The 27,044-nt window shown below is 39.1% G+C and overlaps 1 protein-coding gene, 1 long non-coding RNA gene and 1 pseudogene across 2 annotated transcripts in view; 2 read left to right on the top strand and 1 right to left on the bottom strand.

Moving 5' to 3' along the window:
- The first annotated feature begins 10,562 nt into the window (after nt 1-10,562).
- Nucleotides 10,563-11,665, top strand: LOC120524252 (annotated as a pseudogene).
- Nucleotides 11,666-20,806: 9,141 nt separating this feature from the next.
- LOC120524251 lies at nt 20,807-21,565 on the top strand. The gene is made up of 5 exons (XR_005632791.1): nt 20,807-20,823; nt 20,915-20,983; nt 21,057-21,119; nt 21,203-21,355; nt 21,496-21,565. It is a non-coding gene; the product is annotated as an uncharacterized LOC120524251 (long non-coding RNA).
- An 8-nt stretch (nt 21,566-21,573) lies between these two features.
- The window catches only part of LOC120524425 (putative nuclease HARBI1), a gene marked incomplete at its 3' end in the record, with an annotated part of 50,477 nt that continues 45,006 nt past the window's right edge, over nt 21,574-27,044 (bottom strand). Inside the window, exons 2-5 of the mRNA XM_039746278.1 lie at nt 22,997-23,034; nt 22,172-22,284; nt 21,977-22,088; nt 21,574-21,902 (exon numbers count right to left, since the gene is read on the bottom strand). Coding sequence (XP_039602212.1) covers nt 21,574-21,902; nt 21,977-22,088; nt 22,172-22,284; nt 22,997-23,034 — 592 coding nt within the window. The remainder of the gene's footprint in view (nt 21,903-21,976; nt 22,089-22,171; nt 22,285-22,996; nt 23,035-27,044) is intronic.

Raw genomic sequence — 27,044 nt, 5'->3', positions numbered from 1 at the left:
AAGTTGTTGTGGAAAAGAGGATTGTGGCAAAAATAAATGCCATCATGAAAAATAAGGAGGCACCCAGTGCTAAGAAGCACCTCTGGGGGTATTTTCTGCCCCCTGCTATCAGGCAATTCAATGCTTCCACCAAATGAACTCTTTAAGTTTATTTTATTTCATTTACTTATTGATTGATCAATTAACTGGATGTATTATCTGTCTTGTGAGTCTGTGTCATTGTTTTTATATTTCTGCTGCTGTATGTGTCTGAATATTCAATTGGAATTAATCATGTTTAATTTATATCTCAAAACCATAATAGTCTTTGCCATTAATATTAAATTTGCTTAGAGAATTTAGTAGGATAACTGGATTCAAAATTCACTTGAATAAAGGCATGTTTTTTTCTGGTGAATTCTGTTACACACCAGAAAAAGCTAGAAAGCTTTTCATTGTTTGTATCATAACAATTTAAATACCTGGTAATTTTGATTACAAGAAAACAAAAAGATGTCACTGAACCGAATTTTTATAATGTGATGGACAACAATAAGCAAGATGTTAATAGGTAGTCCTCTCACATCTTATTTTAGGTAGTAGAATTAATATCATCAAAATGAATATCCTTCCAGAGCGTCTGTATATTTTTCAGAGCATCCCAACTCAGTCGTAACTTCATTTCTTTTTAATTCAAAATGGTCACACATTAAGAAATCAACTCTACAGAGGTCCAAAGCTGAAGGTGGTATGGTACTGTCTAATTTTCATTACTGTTATTGTGTTGGAAACATTAATACAATAAAACACTGAGAATACTGGCAGAAGTCTAGGGAAAGCCAGTTGTTTGATTAGCCATAGAAAGAAAATCTTGATCAAAATTTTTTCTTTTTGTTTTAATCTGTGTTTCAGATAATGCCAATTACCTTAAATGTACCCACAATCTAATGGTTAATTTATTTATTAAACATATGGAACCTATGTAGGGCACATTTAAGGCAATGAAGTTCTTATCTGCTTCCATTATATATGATAATCATTTATGTCAGCCTTTTACCACCCATGCGGCATTCGATCTATGAAGATCACTAAGTATCATGATATTTTGAAATCTTTGTATTCCCTTCTTTTGTATTATAATGCTCCAAATTTAATCTTACAGCAATGCAATTTTTATACTATGTACAAATTAGAAATGTCATCAAAATCCATCCATCCATCTTCCTTCATCTTCTTCCCTGAGGTGAAACTGACTGGTTTGGCTGAAGACTCACATAGCATCTTGTGAGGATGCAACTCTCTTCACAACAGTTTTATTTGTGCATCACCAGCCTCCTTCAGGACAATATAGGTTCTCTTTCTTTGATGCCCTGCAGAATATAATTAACTGTGCCCTGTTCATCTTCAGCCATTGAGATAAAGGTCAGAGAAACGGCACATACTGTAACAGTATCCTTTCAGGTGCACATGAACAGGTGTAGGACTATGTCAGTGGCAAAAGGATGATGTATCTTTGGAGGCTTTAGGATGGTGTTGTCAGCGTTTCTCCTCATGTGCACAAGTTTTGCTCACTTTTTTAAAGGGGTGCGGTATGCATGGCAGAGGAATAGGTGACCAGATCTTTTGTCAGCTGATAGCGGGAGAAGGTTATAAAAGCCAGGCGAGAATGTAGAAGAGGGAAGGTTTAGAGAATCAAATGTCATTCATGGTTGCTTATGGATATAAGCTTGTTTTGCTGTATGAGATGGGCTGGAATTCCATTGAAAGAGAAAGTTTAGTGCCCCTATGAGCTTTAGTGACATGGATGGCAAAATAAAAAAAGTCTTAACTAAGAGTAAGCTTGTTGAGACTGAATGGGACTGTATGCAAAGTGCATAGAAAGGAATAAACTTTGAGTGTGTATAATTGTCAATGTTTCTTTGGATATTTATTTTGCATTTTTATTGCACATTTTAACCATGTTTTTATTATTGTCACATTTTTGGAAGTGCAGTTATTGAATTGTTTTTACATATTTATTGAAGTATTTATTGCACGATGAATTTTTCCCAAATTAAACCTTAATGTCTGTCTCTCTTACTGTTCCAATGGCCTCTCTCCTTCTATGAAGGTCCTGGGGTCTGCCAGATTTACAAGCTGAGGACCCAAGAGCTTATCTCATCTCCATTGCATATCAACAAATTTCAAGGAACTTAGCATTTGGTGATGTCAGGGAATGACAGAAAAGGAATTTTTCAATCAAAATTTCAGAAAAAGAATGGAATTCAACCATTCACAAAATTTGTTCAAAATTCAGATGAAATTCTGAACATATTGTTTTAGAAAATACATTCCAGCTAAATATTTGTCAATCAAACAAAAATTTGCAAATCAAGCGAAAACAAGCAAAAATCAACTATAAATTGTTCATCGTTCATATACTGTACAAAATGTACCCCGAACAAGTGACTGAAGTCATCAAGCTACTAGTTCCTAAAATTGATTGTTGTTTTTGGAATGATCTACACTCAAATAATTTTGGGCAGTTATTTATGGATACCTCTCCAATAGCCCTGGCTCACACATTACCCTTAATGCTTTAACAGAAACAACAAAATTTACTTCTTAAGCACATTTTCATACACAGGTTGTAGCACTAAGTGCTCCACAAGATATCAAAGAAATAGTTACAAGAAACCAGAACAAATTTAAAATTAGGTAAGAATAATAATGAATAAATAAATAATATATCAATATGCACTTACATAATATAGATACTGTATATAATTAGTAGAAAGGTAGAGTCCTTATATATACCATCATTTTTTAAGTCTGTAAAGATGAGTACGATGATAATGTCAGATGGCCAGGAATAACACAAAGAAATCCACAGTCTCGAACTTGGAGAAAAAAACAAGGGGTTCCAGGGCTAAACACCACCCATTCCCCACTGAGAAATTCTCAATAGGATAACCTTGTGTGATGAGAAAACTTTTGTGATTTCCTATACCACACTATGTGCTTCCCTGGAAGACTCCAAATCCATCTTCAATAACTCTGTGACAAAGAGATATTCTATATTATATCAAATTGGAAAATGATATCAATTTTCTTTAAGAGGATCTTTTTTTAAAAAAAAATCTGTATTTGAAAAGAGGTTATTAATGCAATTATAAAGTAAGCATGCTGGCCCTATGCTGAAACCTTCAACTTCATTGGCTCTTTAATTCTGCAGTATATGCAGAACAAGTTTGGATGGTGCCCTCTTTGTTAGCTGACATGGTCATGGTTTCTTTTAGAACATATTATTGTTTGTCTTTTTCAGCTCAGATTGTGTTTTGTTAATGCATTTTATTCTTTAATGAATACAATAATAATAATAATAATAATAATAACAAAGCAAGAATAATTTTAAAAAGCAAGAGATCATACCAGTAGGTTTGGGGGCTTACTATGAGTATCTTGCATTTTATGACTGATAGCTAATGTTCATTGATTTAGAGAATATTTGGCGTTTCTGAAGTTATTACTTTTTCAAAATAGTGATGTCCTGTCATTCACCAAAGACACATGCTTTGATAACTCAAGCAGTATTTAAATGTATTCTAAAACCTTAAATCTTTAAGATACGCTTACACTGAAAATTAATGTGGCACATGAGCAAGCGTAAATCAAAACCTGAAACTTCCTGAATATCTGAAGCTTAATAAAACAATAATACAAGGTATTTTATGATGATGATGTTCAGTTGCAAATAATTAATTTTTAACACTATCTTGACAAAACTTTTTTGAAAGTGAACAATGTCTGTTCTCTCCTCTTCTCTTTTTAGAATTTCAAATGTTTATGTATGCAATAGTACACGTGAGGGATGCAAAAAAGCTGGTTCAATGATGTTGACAGTAGAAAATGATAATGATCCTAATGTGGAAGCATTAAGCACCAGTTCTTCATATGGTATTATATACCATGGCTTACAATAATTAAAAGCATCATGCAAAAATACATTTATCAAATGAAACTCTTGTCAAGAAATATAAAACAAGCCTACAAGTTTAATCTAGGATTACTGTTAATCGGTGAAATTTGCATTTTTCACAGTGAATATGCTGTACTCATCACTGACCTTGTTTGTTGAATAAAAATTCACCCCTCAGTCAGCTTAGACTAAAATTTGTTTCCTCAGTGCCCCATGATGCTTGGAGAGGCTAGCTTGCTGTAGCAGCCATGCACTAAACTTTCACTCATGTGTACTGTAAGATCACTGCTGATCTGCTCTTGCATGAATGGCCTGATTCAGCTGGATTTGTACCCCACATGTGTTAAAAAAAAAACTTGATAAATCATTTGAGGGGCATCTTAGATGACCATAATTAGAATATTATGAGTTTTGACACTGGATATATAACACTTATCTCTGTTTTCTATTTCACTCTTGGTCTCTTGCAGTGCCACATGGCTAATTTGCTTGCATAAGTAGCCATGTGCTGCATTTACAAGTCCAAACAAGCCTTAATAAAGCCCTCCCCACCTTGTCAAAAAACAGAAGACACCCTGTCAAGTAAGGATAATAATGAAATATATTTTACAGTTTACAAGATGTTTCTTTATTGTTGATGAAGAAAAAGGTGCAAAGTATTGCACAAATAAATTTTAAACAACACAGATATTCTAGCTGCACCCAGAGCCATAGCTTCAAACAATGGAAGGAGCTAATCCCACGCTGTCGCTTCCTGCCATGCCAATGTGTTCTCCAAGACTACAACTGATCTACAATTTTTCATGTATTTTCTTTTGTTGTTTGACACACAGTGGCACAGTGGTTAGCACTGTTGTATCATGGATCAGATTACATTAAAGCCACAATAATCATTCTGGTATAGCTGGCAGATGCTTCCCTAGCCCTCTGGAACACATTAAAAACCTTTAAACGTGTTAATCCACACACAACTAGCTCAGTTACAGCTTTCCCACTGACTGGCTTTTTGTTCCTGAAGTTCCTGAACATTTCACTGATTTCATCAGACTTGTCAGGGTTCTCTCATTACTGTTCAGGATGAATGATCATGCCTGATGCTTCTATAATAAGCAATTTGTAATTCTGAAGTACCTTATGGCTCCTTAACACTGAGATTTAATCCCAGTTCAGTCACTGCCTGAGTGGACTTTGCATGACCCTGTGTCTGTGCAAGCTTCTCCCAGGCAACCCTATGTTATTAAAACATTCCAAAAACGAGAAGGATAACTGGCTACTCTAAATTGCCATTGTATGTATCTTTATTTGTGTGTGTGTGTGTGAGACTGAGGTAGCCTGTGTTGGGTTGGAGCCTGGTCCAGTGTTGGCTCATCTCTTGTGTGCAATGCTACCAGGATAGGCTCTGCCACCTGTGACCCAGGAATTGGAATAAGTAGAATTGAAAATGCATGGGTTTGATAAAAAATGTAAACTGCCCTAATTTGGGGTGTTCAAAAGAGATTAGATGATTTACTTCATGAGTTAGAAGTGTATAATAAACAACAATAGTTGGGATAAATATTTGAAATTTTCAAATGTATGCTTCAATTTAAGCAAGTCTAAATATCATTAATTGTGATACAAAGTTATAATTTTCCCCCTCCTATAGATGTCAATAGAGAGCTTGATGCCAAGTAAAGAATCAAAAATCATATTCATAAACACTGACTTTGAAAAAATCTAAAGTAATACCCCCAACATGCTTATGTTTGAAATCTGTTATTTTCAACCATCTGGCAATGGCTGAATGGCAAGAGAACCACTGGTAAAGAATCAACTATCAAAAATATCATTTTCATGATCAGCAGCCTTGAAACAGCATAAAATCTTCACATGCCTATATTACCAATCTTAATTTTTACAATGTTTTGTGAAATGGAGAAACAGGGACTCTTGTATACCATTAAGGGTGAACCCCTGAGGTCAGCTAATGTGGTATACACACCTTCAAGTCCTTCTGATTATTTGTACCAAAGCAACCTTTTGTTTCACTCTTTATTGTAACAATGTAATAACCTGCACAAAATACAACCGAAAATGGCCTAAAGAAAAAGGCTTTTTTGGTCTAGAGGGCCAAAAACAGTGGCAGCCCAAAAACGCACTACATCTTGCATAACTAGACATCAAGACAAATAAAAATGGTATATCATGTACTGGTCAGGAGTGAGGAGACATTGGACAAAAAATAAAAAAAACTGAAGTGATTTCATTGAGTTAATAAGAAATTCTTACAGACAATATAAGTAAAAATTATCATTCCAGTTTACTGAACACTAACTGCAGTTACGGAGGTTATATATAGTTATCCTTTTACTCTTTCAGATAGTGTACGATAAAGGCACAGTTGCTGCAAGTGGGCAAAATAATTATTTGCACTACATTTATGAAAAATACAGTGAAGGAAATGAAAAAAATAAGTCAAAGGAGAATCTGTGAAATTGAAGGTTGCATATACTGTACTTGTATGAGAATTCAGCAAGGCATTAATTTGGTTTCTTAATCTGCAGGCAGGGTGTGTAGCAGTCCAATTGACAAGTTTTCCTAACAGGTCAAATATGAAGCAATACTACCCTCTGCTGGCTATACATCCAAATCATCTATAAAAAAAGCAGGGCTCATTCAAGGTTTCACTTACTGATATCATACGAGAAAAAGTGCAAGTAAGAAGTAAAAAAAAAAAAATAAAAAAAAAACTGACTTTATAAAAATACTTTTATCCATGTTATATGACCATGACAGAAACAAATTTGTCATCCATTTATTATTTATGTTTTGTACATCTTAGAGACATGTAAACAATTCAGATACACTTGTGTTACAAGATGTTACTTCTAATTTACTTATGCCTGAAAATGCTTAACACATAAAATGCTTAATTAACTGCTTTGATCTTTAACAAGTGCTTATCTCATCAATTTAATATGTTTTCATGTTCACTGTTTTCACTATTGTCTACCTAATATCCTCTCAGTGGAGTTTGGTAAGCAATTAAATACACTTGTTATAAATTGCTATTCACATTTTGCTCTTTAAGTCCACAATTACTCTGTGTGCCAACAAATTTCTGTTTGCATCTGTGTGATAATCATGCAACAAGTACAGTTTATTAAAAACTTCCTAGGGGAATGCTACTAAACAGCACATTAACTCACAGTAAATTGATTTTAGTAAAATGAATGTATGCAATAAAAACATTCACCATTATGTTTCCATTTATGTTTTATAAGCTGACTTCACCATATGTTTACCTTCTAATTAGATCTTCCTTATACCAAATAAGGCAATTTGTCAGTCTCTAGAGAATATGTATTGGCTATAATTTTATACTTGGCCTATAATACACACTATACATTTCTCATTTAGTTTGTAATATTTGTTTGCACAGTATCTTATTGTATCTGAAGAGCATTAAAGAAAAACAATCTTATTGCCTGGTCATTGTATTCCAATGATTACAGCTGCTTATTTCTTGAACCATTTACAAATTTCTACTTTATTAGCATGGCTCGGCTATTTTTACTAGACGTTTAACATTGCACAATCATTTTATTTATTTATATTCTAGCCATTCAAAAACCAGCAAACATTTTACAATTTATTTTTCCTTAATATGACTTACTTCATTATTAAAATTTTGTGTGTAGCTGCATTTTGCTATGATCAAACGTTTGCTTCAGAGATGTAAAGTACACAAAATCCAAATCACTGCACTCCAACTACTACTTATGGCTGTCTGGATAACAGGATGCAACTAGAGGTGGTCTGCTTGAGGTGAAAAAAGGTCATGTTTGTTTTTATAAGGCTGCCAAAGACAGAACCCGAGGAAAAGTACCAAAAGAATTGTGAAAAATTTGTAGCATTCTCATTAACAAGACGTCAGATAATTGACGCACTAACATCAAAACAAAACTCAAAAAGCTTAGCGAAAAATAATAAAGGGGCTTGATACAATAAGTTTAAATGCAAGATGAGAGTTGTGAGTTTTAATCCGGATTCTTGGATGCTGATGGAACAGTGCTACCATGTCTTATAACAGCAGCATCATGACATTACACACAACACAATGTGACTCTTTTGCCTAACTGCCATGGAAACAGATAAACAAAAGAAAATGGTGGGGCCATTGGAAATTTAAAAATATTTTCACATGAAAAATGAAATACTAAATAAGACATAGAATTAATATCTGATTCATGACAAAGCCCCCTTCTAAGACAAAAGCTCCAAATGAGTCTATCTGGTTTTGATAAGAAACCTAGGAGGAACAGACTATTAAGTGACCAGGAATGACTTTAATGTCTCAATCCACCAGCTCCAAATAGAGATGGGCATTTCAGTTTCCCATACCAATAGAACATTCTGTTTGAAGATATCCTATTAATTCCCTGTATTACAGCATTGCCTTTTACATAAGTTGGTTTTTACCACCCTCCATAGAGAGGAAAGAAGAGGTTAGGAGCATGCGCTGATATAGCTGATATTGTTGCACCCACCCCATGACAAACCACCTCATGATCCCAGATTAGGACCAGAGTGCAGCCATGCGACAGGTGCTACCTCAGCACCACACTAGTTCAGATGGAATGGAACCAATGTGAGTTTGTGGTGGCTGGAGTGCCAGTTCTGCCACAAACCCCAGGTTTTTCCCTGTAGGTTAGGAGACCTACTTGCAGGGCTGCATGTAGATTAACGTCATACTCAGGACGGATCAATTGCAAGTAAGGGCCTTGCTCAAGGGCACAACCCTCTATACTGGAGGGGAAATCCTTTGAACTGGCTGATACTGGGACTTAAACTCTTCAATCTGTCTTCTCCTCTTGTTCAGCTAAACAAATTCTCAACTTAAGAGCTAAACTAATGACCACCTCTAAAGTATTCTTTAAGTCATGACAGGCGATTTCATCCATGAAATTTTCTAATAACTCATTCGGATACTTGGAATGTCAGCTGAACAATACTACAATGTCTTATAATAGTAGTGTGTGTCATTATATGCAATACAATGTGGGTTGTGCGCTTAGCAACTGCCATGGCAACTGATAAACAAATGGAACAACATGGGGACATCCATGGAAATTTTGAAATTCAAAGTAATACTAATATTAAATAAACATTACATACCAAAATAAAATTAATACAATTGTTATTCTGGAGACAACAGCAGCCTCAGAAAGCCAAAATTCAAAGTCAGCATCTTCATGGTGTTATCAGGAGTCACAAACGTGGCAAAAAGGGTGTGTGAGACTCCCAAAACCATGCTAGGGCCTTTGCTGACCTGTCTAGAAAAATCTCACTCAAAGTCAGCCAGCCCCAACTCCAAGTAACACATTGCAGCCAGTGCAGACACAAATGGAGAAACTGGCTTTAAAAATGTAAAATGCAATAACAATCTCAAGAAGTACTAAAAATGCCTCACAAGGTTGAAAAACAATTAAATTCTGGCTTGTAGAGACAAGAATAGCTACAAACCTGTATAAATGAAAAATGTCTATTAACAAAGTAGAAAACTTATCAAAAAGTGCAGAAAGAAGTATCCTAAAGGGCAATCTAAAGGCAAACTAGTCCTAATGTGTAATCTAATAAGCTGAATTCAAGGACACAGACAAAAAAGACAGAAACATTGACAGAAAAAACGATTACTTAATAATAGTTTCCATAAACTCAATGTACCACTGTTTCCATAACTCAATATGTAGCCAGGGGAAGGTCTCAGAAGCAGTTACATCAGGGTAGAAATAATGACATGTAATATTGTGTTGCCAGCTCCCCTTATTTAATGCCTGCCGGTAGTATTTGGGACCTGACTGAGTTATAGTGAGCCTCTTCTGAGCAGGGGGGTATTGCACAAAACCAAGATAAGGAATTAAGCTGGGATTTTCTGGTTATCCGGGCTAAATTTAGCCTTGACTCGGTTGCATGAAGGGAGGCTAAATTAATCTACATTAAGTTACTATGGAGATTTACACTTTGCAGCTAGCCTGCTCCAGAGCAGGCTAACAACCAGGCTAAGATTAATCTTAGTGATTTATCGGCTAGTTCCTCCCTAAATCCTACTAGATATTAATGTGTTTTAGTCATTTCATGGTCCTGCATTAAAAAACTAGATATACTGTCATTCATCTATTTATGCGTACTGTTATTTTAGTTATTATTGAAAACTGCTGTTCATTTCACTGTCAGAGGTTTGATGAATATATATATTATTCGAGATTTAAAGAGATTTAAAACACCCAGTGAGGAAAGCACATTTTCCTGAGCAATTATTACTTTGCTGTCCACAATGAATGCCAACACAGTGCAAAAGAACTATACTATACAATATGTGAAATAGAATATAGACTATGTATATCTATATATGCAAGTATACAGTAGAAATGTATTGTTGAATGATAAAAAATATCAATATATTATATTTTATTGCAGTTGATGAGATAATAAGAAATGGCTCCTCAATTTGCAAATGTGGTTTCAATTAAGTCCGTAACGAGGTCAATACGTAGTATATATAGACTAAAGATTTGTGTGTTTCCTATCCACAATGGCTTGCCCTTTGTTGAATGATGTAGTTGATGAGGAAGTTTTAATACTCAGACGAGCATTCAGGCATGAAAGAGTCTTCCGAGATAGGGCAGACCCATTGGCCTTTTCAGACGAATATCTGACTGAGAGGTACAGATTCTCAAGTGATGGCATCAGATATTTGTGTAGGCTGCTGGGTCCAAACATACAGCACAGGACCGCACGGAGCCATGCTCTCACTGTCCCACAGATGGTCTGCATAGCACTGCGATTCTTTGCAAGTGGCATGTTTCTGTATTCTGTCGGTGATGCAGAAAACCTCAATAAAGCCACTATTTGCCGCACAATAAGAAAAGTAAGTCTGGCATTGAAATCTCTTGTGCACATATTTATCACCTTCCTGGCCACAGAAGATTCATCCACATCAAGGAGGAGTTCTACAAGATTGCAGGTAACATGAATAATAACAGATTACTACAAAATGTTACATTAGCACAGTCACAGTATGACAGTCATTGTTTTGTGTTATAGCTTTTCCTAATGTAATTGGTACAGTGGATTGCACCCATATTCGTATCCAACGCCCCTCAGGGGCACATGAGGGAGATTATGTGAACAGGAAATCCTTCCACAGTGTCAATGTTCAGGTAAGAATAAGTAATGGTTACTGTCAGCTACATAATTATTCTGTGCATTAAATTACCTTAATAGGCTATATATTGTTACAGATGATCTGTGATGCTGACTGCCTTATCACAAATTTAGAGGCAAAGTGGCCTGGCTCAGTCCACGACTCCAGAATCTTTCGGCCAGTAGAATTTACCAGAGACTCTCTCTAGGTAAACCACCCCATTTTTTAAGCACCTTGAACAGCAAGAGTACAGTACTTGTAAGAATTATGTTTTGTATTCACAGGTGAGTTCTCTGGTGTGCTGCTGGGGACAAAGGTTATGCCTGTGAGACATTTCTGATGACTCCCTTACAGACCCCCAAACCCCAGCACAGCAAGCTTACAACCATGCCCATGCCAAAACCAGGGCTCGAATTGAAATGACCTTCGGCCTCCTGAAATCCCGATTTCAGTGCCTGCACCACCTGAGGGTCTTCCCAGACAGAGCATGCGACGTGACTGTTGCCTGCACAGTGCTGCACAATATTGCCAGCCTAAGAAAAGAAAGGGCTCCCAGAGTTGCTTTGGATGTTGATTGGGACAATGCTGCCATATTCCCAGATAACAGAAATGGTAGACTTGTTAGAGAACAATACATTGCAAATTATTTCAGTTAATTTAGTTTTGATTTAGCCCATCCCTTAATAAAGGATAATGTAGGCTATATAACTTTTCATGTGTACATGCATTTTATTTGGCATCAGTAGCACACACTGTGGTTATCTTCCCAAATTCTAGTTCCACTTCACTGGATCGATCACTATAAAGTGTACCTGACAGTCATAAAAATTGTAGAAGACCACAATGGTTTTGGAATATTTTTCTTTTATTATTTTGCTGTTATCACTTGTCAGCTTGGAGCTGTGGACAGAACAAATTATGATGATTAATACATTGGGTTACAGTCATGGTTACAGTATGAACTGAAGTCACTTACTTCTGTTTGTAGTTTCTGGATTTCCAGTTCTAGTTTCCTCAGTGTCTTGCGTTTAATTTGCATGTCAAGGTCCATGTCCTGCAGCTTTCTTTTGTTCACATCAATCTTGACTTCTGAAAGCTCGATCTGTCTCTTAAGATGTGTTGTGTAGAGATGTCTGACAGTTTGTGAATTCTGTGAACACCTTTTTGTTAGCATAGCACAATTTTTGCATAATGTAAATTTACTTTAGGCAATACTCACTATGTTACCAGGCTGCTTATCAGACTGCCCAATGTCAGGATCCTTTAACAAATGATATTTTCTATTAGTACCACTTCCTGACTTCTTATCTATTATAAACTTAAAAATGTGTCCATTTCCACAAAATTGACATGATACCTCGAGCCTTCTAGAGTCCAACGACACGGTCTCATCATCGGCAGAAGTGCACTCCACTGCTGTAGATGTGGCTTCCCTCTGCCATATTCATTACTGGTATTGATATTTTTGACAGAACACGCAAAGCCAATGATTTAATAAAGAATACTCACCGGCAAATCATAGTCTGGGGGATCCAAAAGTGTAAGAGTGTTACCAGCCACTGCAAGGTAAAGCAAAGTCACACAGTCCACATAACAAAATATAAATGGATTTTAATATTTTCCATGCGCAGTAGTATGGCAATAATGTACATTGTATGAAGAGGCCAGTATCCCTTGCTGGGCCAGAGTCAGTGGCTGTCCCTCCCTGGATCCCTTCAATCACTGGCTTCCCTTTATTTAAGTCCAGGGCCAGCTCCTCTGCTGGGGTGAAGTCTTGGGTTGGAGGGCCACCCCGTACCAGTAATATGACTTTTCTTTTTTATGGCTAAAATCAGCACAGATAATAAAATGTCAGCAAACATGTCACCTATGTTCTCAGCAAACAAGTCACTTACCAGCCTGCAAAATATTCTTGTATTTAATCTTGACTTGCTGCCAAGTCCTTTTTTGGCCAGACATGTTTGTTCTTTAAGAGGAATAGAAAGATACAAATGATAAAATAGATTAGATGGATAAAAATAGAGCAAATTATCTGATTATAGATTACATCAAATTAATTAGAAACAAAACCTACATACAAATAGATAAGAGTAAAAGGATTAAACACATTAGAGACATAAAATAAACTAAATATATCAAATAGATGCATATAGTGGGTAAGTGTTTGCAATTATTCTTCATGTTAAATGCATGTCCACTGGACACATTTAAGGCAAAGTATACAATTATTTTTGAAAATGACAAGTAACTCCTTGAATTGTAATTATGAGGGTTTCAGTGGAGCACTGGTTATTTGGACTACTTACGCATTCAATCGGTCCGCTATTGTTTGCCAGGCATTCTCTCTTTGCTTTATTACAGCAGCTGTATTGCCTTTTTTACATATTATATGTTTCACTTCTTCATACGTTTCCATAAGAAGCTGTTGCTCATTAGGCGAAAAGTATGCCGCACGGGTTTTGTCCATTTTGCATCGGTGATTCTGTGATCGATTTCGTGATCTTTTTAAGAATACCATGAACGCGCATTTATCCAAACTATATACACCTGGCTTAACATATCCGCGCGTTCTCATCCTGGCTCAGCAAACGTGCAACGGATTAAGCCAGGATGCACTGATTAAACTAGGTCAAGCCGCGACTGTTCTGTTATCCTGGCTTTCTTAATTCTACTTTTGTGCAATACCCCACAGGTTAGTCAATTTCCTACTGTGCTTGGCTTATTTTGAAAGCCCCATACCCATTCTCCCCTCCACGAACCGCCACCTTATCATGGTGAAGGGGTTTGCGTGTCCCAATGATCCTAGGAACTCTGTTGTCCGGGGCTTTATGCCTCTGGTAGGGCCACCTAAGGCAAACTGGTCCTAATTCAGGGATGAGACAAAGAGCGGTTCAACTAAACCTCCTATGAAGAATAAAAAATTTTAGAAAAAGTTTTCCTTTGCCCAGACGTGGGTCACCGGGACCCCACTCTGGAGCCAGGCCTGGAGGTGGGGCTTGATGGCGAGCACCAGGTGGCTGGACCTGCAATCAAGGGGCTCGGCTGGGCACAGTCCAAAGAGGCAATGTGGGTTCCCCTTCCCATGGGCTCAACACCTATGGGACGGGCCAAGGAGGTTGGATGCAGTGTCAGTTGGGTGGTGGCTGATGGCAGGGACCTTGGCAGTCTGATCCTTGGCTACAGATGCTGGCTCTTGGGATGTGGAATGTCACCTCTCTGAAGGAGAAGGAGCCTGAGCTAGTGCACAAGGTAGAGAGGTTCCTGCTAGATATAGTCGGGCTCACCTCGACGAACAGCTTGGACTCTGGAATCAATCTCCTTGAGAGGGGCTGGACTCTCTACCACTCTGGAGTTGCCCCCGGTGAGAGGAGCCGAGCGGGTGAGGGCATACTTATTGCCCCCCGACTTGGAGCCGGTTCATTGGGGTTTACCCCGATGGATGAGAGGGTAGCCTTCCTCTGACTTCGGGTGGGGGGACGGGCCCTAACTGTTGTTTGTACGTATGCACTGAAGAGCAGTTTGGAGCACCCCCCCTTTTTGGAGTCCCTGGAGGGGGTGCTAGAGGGCATACCTTCTGGGGACTCCCTCGTACTGCTGCGAGACTTCAATGCTCACGTGGGCAATGACAGTGAGACCTGGAAGGGCGTGATTGGGAGAAATGCCCCCCACCCCGATCTGAACCCGAGCGGTGTTTTGTTATTGAACTTCTGTGCTCATCACGGATTGTCCATAACGAACACCATGTTCAAGCATAGGGGTGTTCATATGTGCACTTGGCACCAGGACACCCTAGGCACTCAGTTCGATGATCGACTTTGTGATCATGTCGTCGGACTTGTGGCCACATGTCTTGGACACTCGGGAGAAGAGAGGGACGGAGCTGTCAACTGATCACCACCTGGTGGTGAGTTGGCTTCGATGGTGGGGGAGGATGCCGGTCAGGCCTGGTAGGCCCAAATGTGTTGTGAGGGTCTGCTGAGAACGTCTGGCAGTCCCCTGTCAGAAGTAGCTTCAACTCCCACCTCCGGCAGAACTTCGACCACATCCCAAGGGAGGTGGAGGACATTGAGTCCGAATGGGCCATGTTCCGTGCCTATATTGTTGAGGCGGCTGACCAGAGCTGTGGCCATAAGGTGGTCGATGCCTGTCGTGGAGGCAATCCCCAAACCTGTTGTTGGACACTTGCGGTGAGGGATGCCATCAAGCTGACGAAGGAGTTCTACTGGACCCTTTTGTCCTGTGGGACTCTGGAGGCAGCTAATAGGTACTGTCAGACCAAGCAGAATGCGGCTTTGGTGGTTGTTGAGTCAAGAACTCGGGCATAGGAGGAGTTTGGGGAGTCCATGGAGAATGACTTTCGAATGGCTTCGAGAAGATTCTGGTCCACAGTCCGGCATCTCAGGAGGGGGAAGTAGTGCAGTGTCAACACTGTATATGGTGTGGATTATGTGCTGCTGACTTCGACGCGGGACGTTATGGGTCGCTGGAGGGAGTACTTCGAAGACCTCCTCAATCCCACTAACCTGCCTTCCAATGAGGAAGCAGATCCTGGGGACTCGGAGATGTGCTCCCCCATCTCTGGGGCTGAGGTCACAGAGATGGTCAAAAAACTTCTTGGTGGCAGGGCCCAGGGGGTGGATGAGATACACCCAGAGTTCCTGAAGGCTCTGGATGTTGTAGGACTGTCCTTGTTGACACGTCTCTGCAACATCACATGGACATCGGGGACAGTGCCTCTGGATTGGCAGACTGGGGTGGTGGTCTCCCTCTTTAAGAAGGGGGACCAGAGGGTGTGTTCAACCTACAGAGAGATCACACTACTTAGCCTCCCTGGAAAAGTCTATTCGGGGGTTCTGGAGAGGAGTGTCCGTCGGATAGTCAAACCTCGGATTCAGGAGGAACAGTGTGGTTTTCATCCTAGTCGCGGAACAGTGGACAAGCTCTACACCCTTAACAGGGTCCTGGAGGGTGCATGGTTGCCCAACCAGTCTACATGTGTTTTGTGGACTTGGAAAAGGCATTCGACCATGTCCCTCGGGGAATCCTGTGGGGGGGTGCTCCGGGAGTATGGGGTACCGGACCACCTGATAAGAGCTGTTCCGTCCCTGTACAACCGGTGTCAGAGCTTGGTCCGCATTGCCGGCAGTAAGGCGAACCTGTTTCCATTGAGAGTTGGACTCCACCAGGGCTGCCCTTTGTCACCGATTCTGTTCATAACTTTTATGGACAGAATTTCTAGGTGCAGCCAGGGTGTTAAGGGGGTCCGGTTTGATAGACTCAGGATTGGGTCACTGCTTTTTGCAGATGATGTTGTCCTGTTTGCTTCATCAGGCCATGATCTTCAGCTCTCTCTGAATTGGTTCCCTCATCTATGGTGAGGTACCCTTATCTATGGTCATGAGCTATGGGTAGTGACCAAAAGAATGAGATTGCAAATACAAGTGGCTGAAATGAGTTTCCTCCGCAGGGTGTCTGGGCTTTCCCTTAAAGACAGGGTGAGAAGCACAGTCATCCGGGAGGGGCTCAGAGTAGAGCCGCTGCTCCTCCTCATCAAGAGGAGTCAGATCAGGAGGTATCCTGATCAGATGCCCGAGCCTCCTCGACGCCTCCCTAGTGAGGTGTTCTGGGCACGTCCAACTGGGAGGAGGCCCCAGGGAAGGCCCAGGACATGCTAGAGGGACTATGTCTCCTGGGTGGCCTGGGAACGCCTCAGGATTTCCCCAGAAGAGCTAGAAGAAGTGGCCAAGGAGAGGGAAGTCTGGGTATCTCTGCTCAAGCTGCTGCCCCCTCGACTCGATCTCAGATAAGCGGAAGAGGATGGATGGATGGATGGGTGGAAGGATGGATACCCATTCTGCATTTGTTAAGGTTCCATTTCATGATAAAAATAAGCCAAGGAATAAACCCTGGCTGTAAACATAGCATAAAGCTATAGACTTAATATTAAACCACATACAACATTTTGAAGGCATACAGTAGGTGTTATAGTCCTTTCTTAAATTAAATTTAGTATGGTTAATAAACATAACACATTTATGTAGTTATGTTAGACCAAAATTTCGTTTTGAATTACAAACTGAATTCATACTGAAGCACATTATGCATAAGTAAGATTGTACTACAAAAGGTATCATGGAGCAGGAGTATGGTGATGTGATGAATGTTAATTAGCACATGCTAGCAAGAATTTTATTATACTCAGTACACGGGTCTATAATGACCCTAAAAAACCTATATAAGTGCTGTTGTTGTGGCAACTGTGACCTATCACACATCTTCATTTTCAAGAGGGTCTCTATCTGTAGTTTTTATTTTGTTTTTTTTTTCTGTTTGTAGTCTTTCCTTTTGTTTAATTCTTTCCATTTGCATCTACATCCAGTGATATTGATAAGTGTATCTTAATATTTGTTAATTTATTCTGTGTGGCTAATGGTCTGCTATTACCCATTTGTGTTACCCAGCTGCTTTATTTTTTTTATTTGTACTCAGATGGGCAGGGCCTCCGATTTACACAGGCATGTTGCCGTTTTATTTATCTGCTCTATTTAGGATCTCTGAAGGATGCTGTGTAATCACTGGAGCATTGAATTTCTTCATTCTTCTTGGCTCCACCTCTCCGTTTAATGTTCCCCAAATGTGTATTAGTTAATGTTTATTTTAACATTATTATTCAATAGGAAGGTTCAACTTTCATTAAAAAGTTGATATCTTCTGTCTGCCTTTTGTTCATTGGACTAAATACATTTAGTAAGAAATTAAATATTGTCCCTGACAGTGAACACAATATCCAAAACCACCTGCTCAAAATTTTTAATTTTATTCTTCTTATTTGTTTCTATTAACAGTATAGCTATGTGTGATAGAAAATCCCTCATTAATGATTATTATGATACTGTAATTTAAAAATGTTCAGGTATAGCTTAAAAGAAAGGGTACAATCAATTGTTAGTCAAAAGAGGATAATGTTAATGTACCAAATGGGTCTTTCACAGTGATTGGTCATTGCCAAGATCCTTTGCAGGGATGGTTTGACTATGTTTACAGCAGAGGACAGAAAATTTAAGAGTGAAAATGGCAATTATTCCAAACATATCCTTAGAAGCAGGCCCCATACTGTACATTTAAGAATTAAATAACACCATCATCAGAAATGTTATTGGTAAGAATGGGGAAATGTCTACTGTTCTCTATACTCAGTCCTAAGGAGAATTTGTAGCTACCTGTTATTTTGGGGGTTGTGGGATAAGAGTGATGGTAGTCAGGAGGGAGGAGTGGCTGGGACAGGTTCAGATATACTAGACCTTGACACATGGCACTGAACTCTTCTGCAACAAAGAGAGCCAATCACTCAGTTGAGAATTGCTAGAAATGAACAAGACAATGATGTAAATGCAAATTTTAATTGAAAAAATGAATCCTTTGACTGTAATTTCAATATATGTGCTTTTGATTAAAATATGTTTAAAGTATTTGGGCCTATTTAGAAAAAATGAATGCAGTGCCTGAAAGGATACCACCTACTGAGTCTGGGGTCCTACTGGGAAACTTCAACGCTCACATGGAAAATACCAAAGATACCTGGATGGGGATGACTGGGAAGACTGTTCTGTCTGATCTGAATGTGAGTATTGACATCTTATCAGATTTTTGTCCTAGTAACAGATTAGCCATAACAAATACACTATTTGACAAAAAGTTTGAGGACACCTGGCCATCACACTCACTTTAACTCGTTGGACATTCCATTCCACAACTATGAGCATTAACATGGGATTGCCTCCTCATTTGCTGCTATACTAGCCTCCACTCTTCTGGAAAGGCTTTTCACAAGATTTTGGAGTGTATCTGTGGGAACTGTGTCCATTCAGCCAAAAGAGCATTTGTGAGATCAACATGACTAATGTTGAATGAGAATACCTGGTTTGCAATCATTGTACCAATTAATCAAAAAGGTTTCCAACAGGGTTAAGGTCAAGGTACTGTCCCGGTCATTTGAGTTTCTCCACACCAAACTCATCAAACCATGCCTTTATGAACTGGGGCACTGTTGTGGTGGGACAGAAAATGACACAAAGTTGGAAATGCACAATTGTCTAAAATGTCTTTGTTTGCTGCAGCGCTAACAGAACCCTTCACTGGAATGAAGGGGCCTAACCCAAACCCTGAAAAACAGCCCAGACCATAATGCCTTCCCCACCAAACTTTACAGTCGGCTCTATATGGACCAAAGGTCACATTCTCCTTGCATCTGTCAGACCCAGATTCATTCACCAGAATGTCAGATAGTGAAGTGTGATTCATTAGTACAGAAAACAAGCTTCCCCATGCATTATGCCACTCCAGCTAGCAAATGATATTGAGTGAGTGGTAGACACATAAGCAGAAGTAAAGGCATGTGCTGAATGAGTCGCCTTCAAAGACGGGACTTATAGAATGGGAGAGGATGAGAGAAAGGTGCCTTGAAATGACGACAGTCTGAGAAGCAGGCTTTACAGGAATGTGCATGCGAGAGGGAGCACAGGGGGTATTCCAGAAAGCTTGGTTAACTTACCATTTGGTAAATCATAACCTCTGGGTTGATTTACCCCAAACCCGCATACCATGAGTATGTCGGTTCCAAAACACCTGAGAAGAGTAAGTTCAATCAACCTCCTACTGGTTACCCAGAGTTAATGCGCGTGCACCGTGCATACATAAAGACGTTTTCAATGGATCGCCGATTTCACGAGTCCAAGTGGAAGATCAAGGAGAAAAAAAGCGAGCGGCATATTTCACAGAGGTGGAGTTGGAGGTGTTAATGCAGGCGTTTAAAGAATTCAAGCCTATCATAATGAAAAAAAGTAATACGGCTGCATCGGCTAAAGAAAGAGAGTTGGCTTGGCAAAAAATAACGGACAGAGTAAATGCGTGAGCGTATTAAATTGCAAAATTGACATCGCCTCCCTTTTATTATACTGTAAAATAATGAAACACCCCTTCCGCACCCTTTTCACTGTTAAATCACTTTGAATGCATTCACTTTTCCTGCCATTCATTTCTTTAGGTTAAAATAACAATGTGTATTGACTAGGAATATATGGTTTCTTATTTAATAAGGTGTAATCCGTCTGGATGCAGAAGAACTTTGAGGCAAGTCAAAATGAAACATAAAAACATACTGCAAAAAGGTAATAGTTGATTACACGATCACTGAACTATTGATTAAACACGATTTAGTATATTCTGTCTGTCATGTAGCTAATAGAAAGCAAGCTGAAGCCCGTCTAACTGGCGGGGCCCCACCACCACTTCCCCTCACCCCATCTGAGGAGCTAGCTCTGTCCCTTAATAAAGGGCGACCAGTGGTTGCTGGCATTCCAGGGGGCACTTCGTCACACACACCATGCACCACAAGTAGCATGGTGAAATGTAAGTTTACCACTATGATTTGTTTTCATTATATGACTTAATAAATTACTATCTCTGTCACTTAAAGGCTTCTTCAACATGCTTAATGTTTTTATGCAGGCTGACTTTATTGAACTGCATAAGCTGTGTAGGCTACTGTGTGCTTAGTTGTATTACTGTGACATGTTTTTTTCCTGCATTTTTGGTTTTTCTTTGATAATATTGAGAATTTAATGGGTTGTATTTTCCTATAGACACTGATAGAGGGATTGTATTATTGGACCCTACAGAAAGGGCACAGTCTGTCACAGCTGTAAGTGTTTTGTTGTCAGGTACCTTTAGTTGCTTTTAGATATTTTTTTTCTTTTTGCCAGATAATGTATACTTGCATATTTCCTCTATAGGTTGAAGATGACGATGAAGAGACCACATCTGCTGTGACAGAAGTGGACAATGCTGGTGGATCCACTGAGGTATGATGCATACCATTATAATGCATGCCCCCTTTTTACATTAGAGTAACAAACTGTCATTGTCCTTTCACAGTACATACCTGGGGATTTGCCCACAGATGACGGTCCTTCAACCTCAATGCACGATCTAAGCAGTGTAAGAATTTATGTGCATTTGTCCATATTTTAATGTTATTGTCTGACAGAATCTCATTCATTTAATTATTTTTGGCTTCCTAGTTGCCAGCAAAGGAGCTGTATAAGGTCCATCTTCAAAAACAAATAAGAAAAAGTGACATGGAGACGGACCTTATACAGCTTCAAATGGAGGCGAAAAGGCTATCCATAAAAAAAGCAACATTAGAAATAGAATTACTGGAGCATCGCCTTAAGGTGAGAACTTGTGTGATTATTAATCTGTTGCATGTTAAACGTGTGTGTGTGTATATATATATATATATATATATATATATATATATATAAAGCAATGTAATACAAAAAACACATTTTATTTCACTTTCATTGTTTTTCAGGAAATAAAGAAATGAACCACACCGCAGACCAGTGCACACAATTTAATAAAAGTAATTCTGAGAAATCCTGTCTCTCAAAAGTCTTCCATCTCTGTTGTATGGAAAAATCTGTAGGGGTTCCTCTTCAATACAAGGAGGGTGGCTCTCTCCTCTTATAGTGGCAATGTTGTGAAGCACAACACAAGCCACTATGATGTCGCATGCCCTCTCTGGACTGACCCGGAGCCCACGCAGACACTGAAACCTAGACTTGAGGATCCCTTTGGTCATCTCCACCTTGGCCCGTGTTCGGCTGTGAGCCAGGTTAAAGCGTGTCTGTGGTCCAGGATCAGGTTCAGGGTAGGGTGTCATTAAGCAGGGCAGACAAGGGTATCCTCTGTCCCCCAGCAAGTAACCATTGTACTGTCCTGTAATGATTCAAGTGTACAACACAAATATAGTGCAAAGGAAAAAAAACAATATTTCATAAAGCGAAACATACCCTGCTGAAATGTCTGGCATAATGATGACTCGCGGAAAATTCTGGCATCGTGCACAGATCCTGGCCATTTTGCCTCAACATTAGTAATAATGTGGGTTGCCTCACATATTACCTGTGGTTGAAAAGTGGAAAACTGTAATGAGTTTACTGATTTTAACAAGGCAAAAAATTAAGGACACAAAATCCAGTTCTTACCTGCACATTGATACTATGAATAGATTTCCTATTAACATAGTCTCCCTCATTCATTGAAGGAGCTTTAATAGGAATGTGGGTGCCGTCAATGCACCCAATTACATTTGGAAACCCTGAAATAGAAAGTCATATAGGGAAGTATCAAGTGTGTGTGCAGGATGAATACATCTATAGATATAAATAGTATGACTACATATTAAATATGCGTCATGAATTTTACTACAAAGGACAAACCTGCCACTCTGTGGAATTCCTCTTTAATTACACGCAGAGGTTTATGGCCAGGGAACTGTACAAACGTGTGTAAGAAGTGTTTCAGTGCCAGACATACTGTGCGAACGGCTCTACACACAGTTGCCTTTCCCACATGCTCTGCATCGCCCACATTATACAAAAAATGCCCTGAGGCAAAAAACCGAAGTGCTATGCACAGAATGTTTTCTGTGCTAAGCGCAGACCCGCGGTTTGTGACATGTGCAATATGCGGTGCCAAGAGATGGGTCAAGTAGATTAACGATTCTTTTGAAAACCGATAACGCTCTTTTAAAAAATCATTTGGAAATGAAGACATCAATACGCGGTCTTATTACTCTCCCGGCGGAAAAAACCTCGGATAATTTGTGCTTCCACGTCCACAGGATCGTCATCAAAAGGGCACGCCATGCTCAGTAACCTTCTGAAACAAACTTACCCTGGAACATAACCTGCTCGGTGGCAGGTTATCTTCAGAGAGTAAGCTGCTATGGTTACATACATACCCAGAAAGTTACCTCCGTTTTTGGTACCGAAAGTTGAGGTTATCCACTAACTTACCCTTAAACTTACCCGGGTATGTCACATAACCTGCTTTCTGGAATACCCCCCTGGTTAAGTTGACACATGCAAATAGAGAGGAAAATACATTGAAGTTACACGTAGGGCAAAGGATATCAAATATTTTTAACTATTCAATTAACCGTCTCCGACAAGAGCTGTTGCTAGTTAATACCTTTTTAATAAAAAAATCACAATGCATATTTTAACCATACAAATGGATAACGGAAATTTGGATGATGCAATGTGAGCCACGTGAGAATTTCCTTTTCCATGCACTTTTTTCACATTGAAAAAAATAGATTTTGGGTGGAGTATTCCTTTCTTAGGGGAAGACTTGCATAATATGGTTTGGTGTTTAACAAGTCCCAAATATTTATTGCATCTCACAAGGCAGCATGAGCTGTTTCAGATGACCTTACTGTGCAGATCTTTGTTGATGAAGCAGGAAAACACAATGCCCAAGGAAAGGTCACAACGACATTGGGAGAATCGGGAAGAACCTGGCATTCTAATTGTTCTGAACCTGTAAGACAGCAGCATTCATCACAATGCTATTATGACACCAACTTGTGTATACTTAAATATGATCTGAAGCAATACATTTCATTTCTATAAAACTCCATTAAGTCTCCTCAATCAGCTTGTTAATACCTCCCCTTTGTTTAAGCAGTACTTAAAAGGTACATAATTGAGCTGAACAGTCACAAGTACAATTAACTGTGTCCTGCAGAGCAGCAGCCAATTCATTGACATTTCCTCCTGTGGTGGTTTTGATGTAAATTGCCTACTAAAGGCCTTTTACAGAAATGGAGTACTAAAAGCAAGTTCGTGAGTGAATGAACTCCTGTGTATAGAATATCCAAAGAGCAGTGTGACTTAGCTGCAGCTCATTTTGAATCAGAACAGTAAACAAGTGATGAAAAAGCAACATGTACACATTAATTTAAAGCCACCTCTGGTTAAGAGATTGGTTACATAAATCAATGGCTTCTGTTTCTCACCCTTCTTTGTATAACAACATTTATGAAGGATCTGCAAAAAAACATGTACATCATCAGAATTTTGAAAAGATAACTTTCTCATATCTTTAAGTCAGTCTTATTTTTATGTTAAAGTATGTAATTTAATACATTTACTTGAAGTGAGAAATATTGTCCAGAATCTGGATATTTGGACAAGTTAGTTTATTAAACAAATTTGACAGACCAAATGGCCTCCCAACATAAGTCAATTCTTATGCTTCTTATATAAATGATCCCAGGGCATTTTCTGATGACCAGCTCCACTGATCTGAGCCATTCCATAAAAACTTTCTCTTAAGAGCAAAAAGTAAGTCCCTTTGGCCAGCTTCACAGTACCTGACATTTCTTTTGATACTTAATTATGAAATCTTAAGATAATTGACACAAGCTGAAAACAGTCACATCACATGCCTGTTACAATCAATTATGAAGTGTGACATTGCCCATGACCCAGTAACAGCACTTCTAACAGCTCCTAAAAATCCACTGGTTTCATTTTCTTGTAGCAAATTACAAGTCACAGTGGTGGGCTTTGTGTCTTCAAGAAATAACAGCCAAATAACTCAAAATTCCCTGATGGCAGTGGACTCTCTCAGCAGGATAATCCACCCAGGAATTCTACAAAATTTTTTAGGAATGTTTTGAGGAACAAGACAAAGAGCTGAATGTTTTGACTTGGCCACCAAATTCCCCAGATCTCAATCGAATCGAATATTTGTGGGATGTGCTGGAAGAACAAGTCCAGTCCATGGAGGAGCCAACTCACAATTTACAGGACTTAAAAGATCTCAACTGTAAGTGCACTATATACACATGTGAAGAAAAATGGCAACTTCAAAAAGGGAAGAAAGTCAAGTGCAATTGTAAGAGGTTCAAAAAACACCGAAGGCAGCAGAGATGGTCGTTGTTAGTTTGTGCAGTGATCTTCTTGGTAATATGCTGTGTTTCACATTGATTAGCTGCTATAATTAGATAACCTAGTGGTACTTCGATAGAGCAAAGTAAGATTTTAAGCATTACAAAAGAACATGACGGAATTGTGTAATCAGTCATCCCCAGCGAATCCTAGTCATATAATTTGATATCACCAAGTAATTCAAGTAATTTTAGAAAGGCCTACCTAATGAAACTTACAAAACCTTATACTCTTATCATTACTAGGAACGTCACAAGAACCGATAATTCGAGTGCCAAGTACAAAAATTCCAAAAACATGACATAGCTTTGAAAGTTTATAATATACTCATGTGAAACTGCAAGTAGACAAATTCCTCTGGAATGTTCAATGTGAGAAAAAAAGGTGAGTTAACAGCTATGTATGAAAATGACACACAGTAGTGATGACACAGTACCACATGAACATGTACATCAATCAGCCAAAACATTAAAAACACTGACCAGTGAAGTGAGTAACATTGGTTATCTCATTACAATGACACCTGTCAAGGGGTGAGATATAATAGGCAGTAAGTGGACAGTCAGTTCTTAAAGGTGATGTGTTGGAAGGTAGAAAAAATGTGCAATCGTAAGAATCCGAGCAACTTTGACAGGGACCAAATTATGATGGCTAGATGACTGGTTCATAGCATCTACAAAATGGCAGGTCTTGTGGGGTGCTCCAGATAAGCAGTGGTTAGTACCTACAAAAAGTTGTCTGAGGAAACAAGCAGCAAACCGGCAAGAGGGGTTCATGGGCACCCAAGGCTTATTGATGCTTATGGGGAGCAAAGGCTAGCCTGTCTGATCCAGTCCCATAAAACAGCTACTGTAGAACAAATTGCTAAGTAACCTTACGCTGGAAATGAGAAAAAGACTTCAGAACACACATTGCATGATAGCTTGCTGTGTATGGAACTGCATAGCCACAGACTAGTTGGAATGCCCAGCCCTGTGCACTGCTCTGATGAATCACATTTTCTTTTAAATCATGAGGATGGCTGGATGCATGGGTGTCATTTACCTAGGCAAGAGATGTCAGCTGGATGCACTATAGGGAGAAGGCGAGCCGGCAGACGCAGTTTGATGTTCTAGGCAATATTCTGCTGGGAAACATTGGGTCCTGACATTCATGTGGATATTACTTGGACATGTACCACATACCTAAAGACAGCTGCAGATCATGTACACCCCTTCATGAACATGGTATTTCCTGATGGCAGTGGCCTCTTTCAGCAGGATAATGCGCCTAGAGACTCTCCAAAAATTGTTTAGGAATAGTTTGAGCAACAAGCGAAAAAGCGCAAGATGTTGACTTGGCTTCCAAATTCCCCAGATCTCAATCCGATTGAAAATCTGTGCAATGTGATGGAAAACAAGTCCAATCCATGGAGACACCACCTCAAAACTCACAGGACTTAAAAGGTTTATTGCTAACAGCTTGGTGCCAGACAAAACAGGACCCCTTTGGAGGTCTTGTGGAGTCCATGATTCAACTCATGTCAGAGCTGTTTTGGCAGCACGAGTGGAACCTCCAGAATATTAAGCAGGTGATTTTAATGTTTTGACTGATCAGTGTATATCTCAAAAAGAAAAATGGCGTAATGTATATATGGAAATGCTTTGTGTTCAAGACAGGAGAATTTCAGTGCACAACTGGAGGAATAATGCTTATTATTTAAAAAAAAAAAGCAAACACAAAGACTTTGGTTATTGAAAACATTTATCTTGTATTGGAGTTAGTTCAGAAATTGATTCTTCTTTGCTTTGAGACTGCAATGATGTGATCAGATGTGAGTTGCAATCATTTAACTTGTCACAAATTTCTAGGAGGAGATGCAATGATGATGAGATTAAGTGCTTTTTAATATTGCCTTGCACAATAATGTAACAGACTATTCTTATTCATTCTTTGATTGTAAAGCGCACATCTACACGTCTAACCAAGCATCCTTCCATTTTCCAAAAAGTGTATAAAGTGCAGGGTTTAGGGGAAACCTTGTATGCATCCACAATTCTGCATATAACACTGTAGGATGTGGGGGGAACTGTACACTAGCAATGCTTATAATAGTTGTAGCAAGTAAAAATCGACAAAC

Source organism: Polypterus senegalus, chromosome 2 (genome assembly GCF_016835505.1).
Source record: "Polypterus senegalus isolate Bchr_013 chromosome 2, ASM1683550v1, whole genome shotgun sequence".
NCBI lineage: Eukaryota > Metazoa > Chordata > Cladistia > Polypteriformes > Polypteridae > Polypterus > Polypterus senegalus.
Note: the sequence above shows the minus strand (reverse complement) of the source record. Positions and strands in the feature narration are given on the sequence as shown.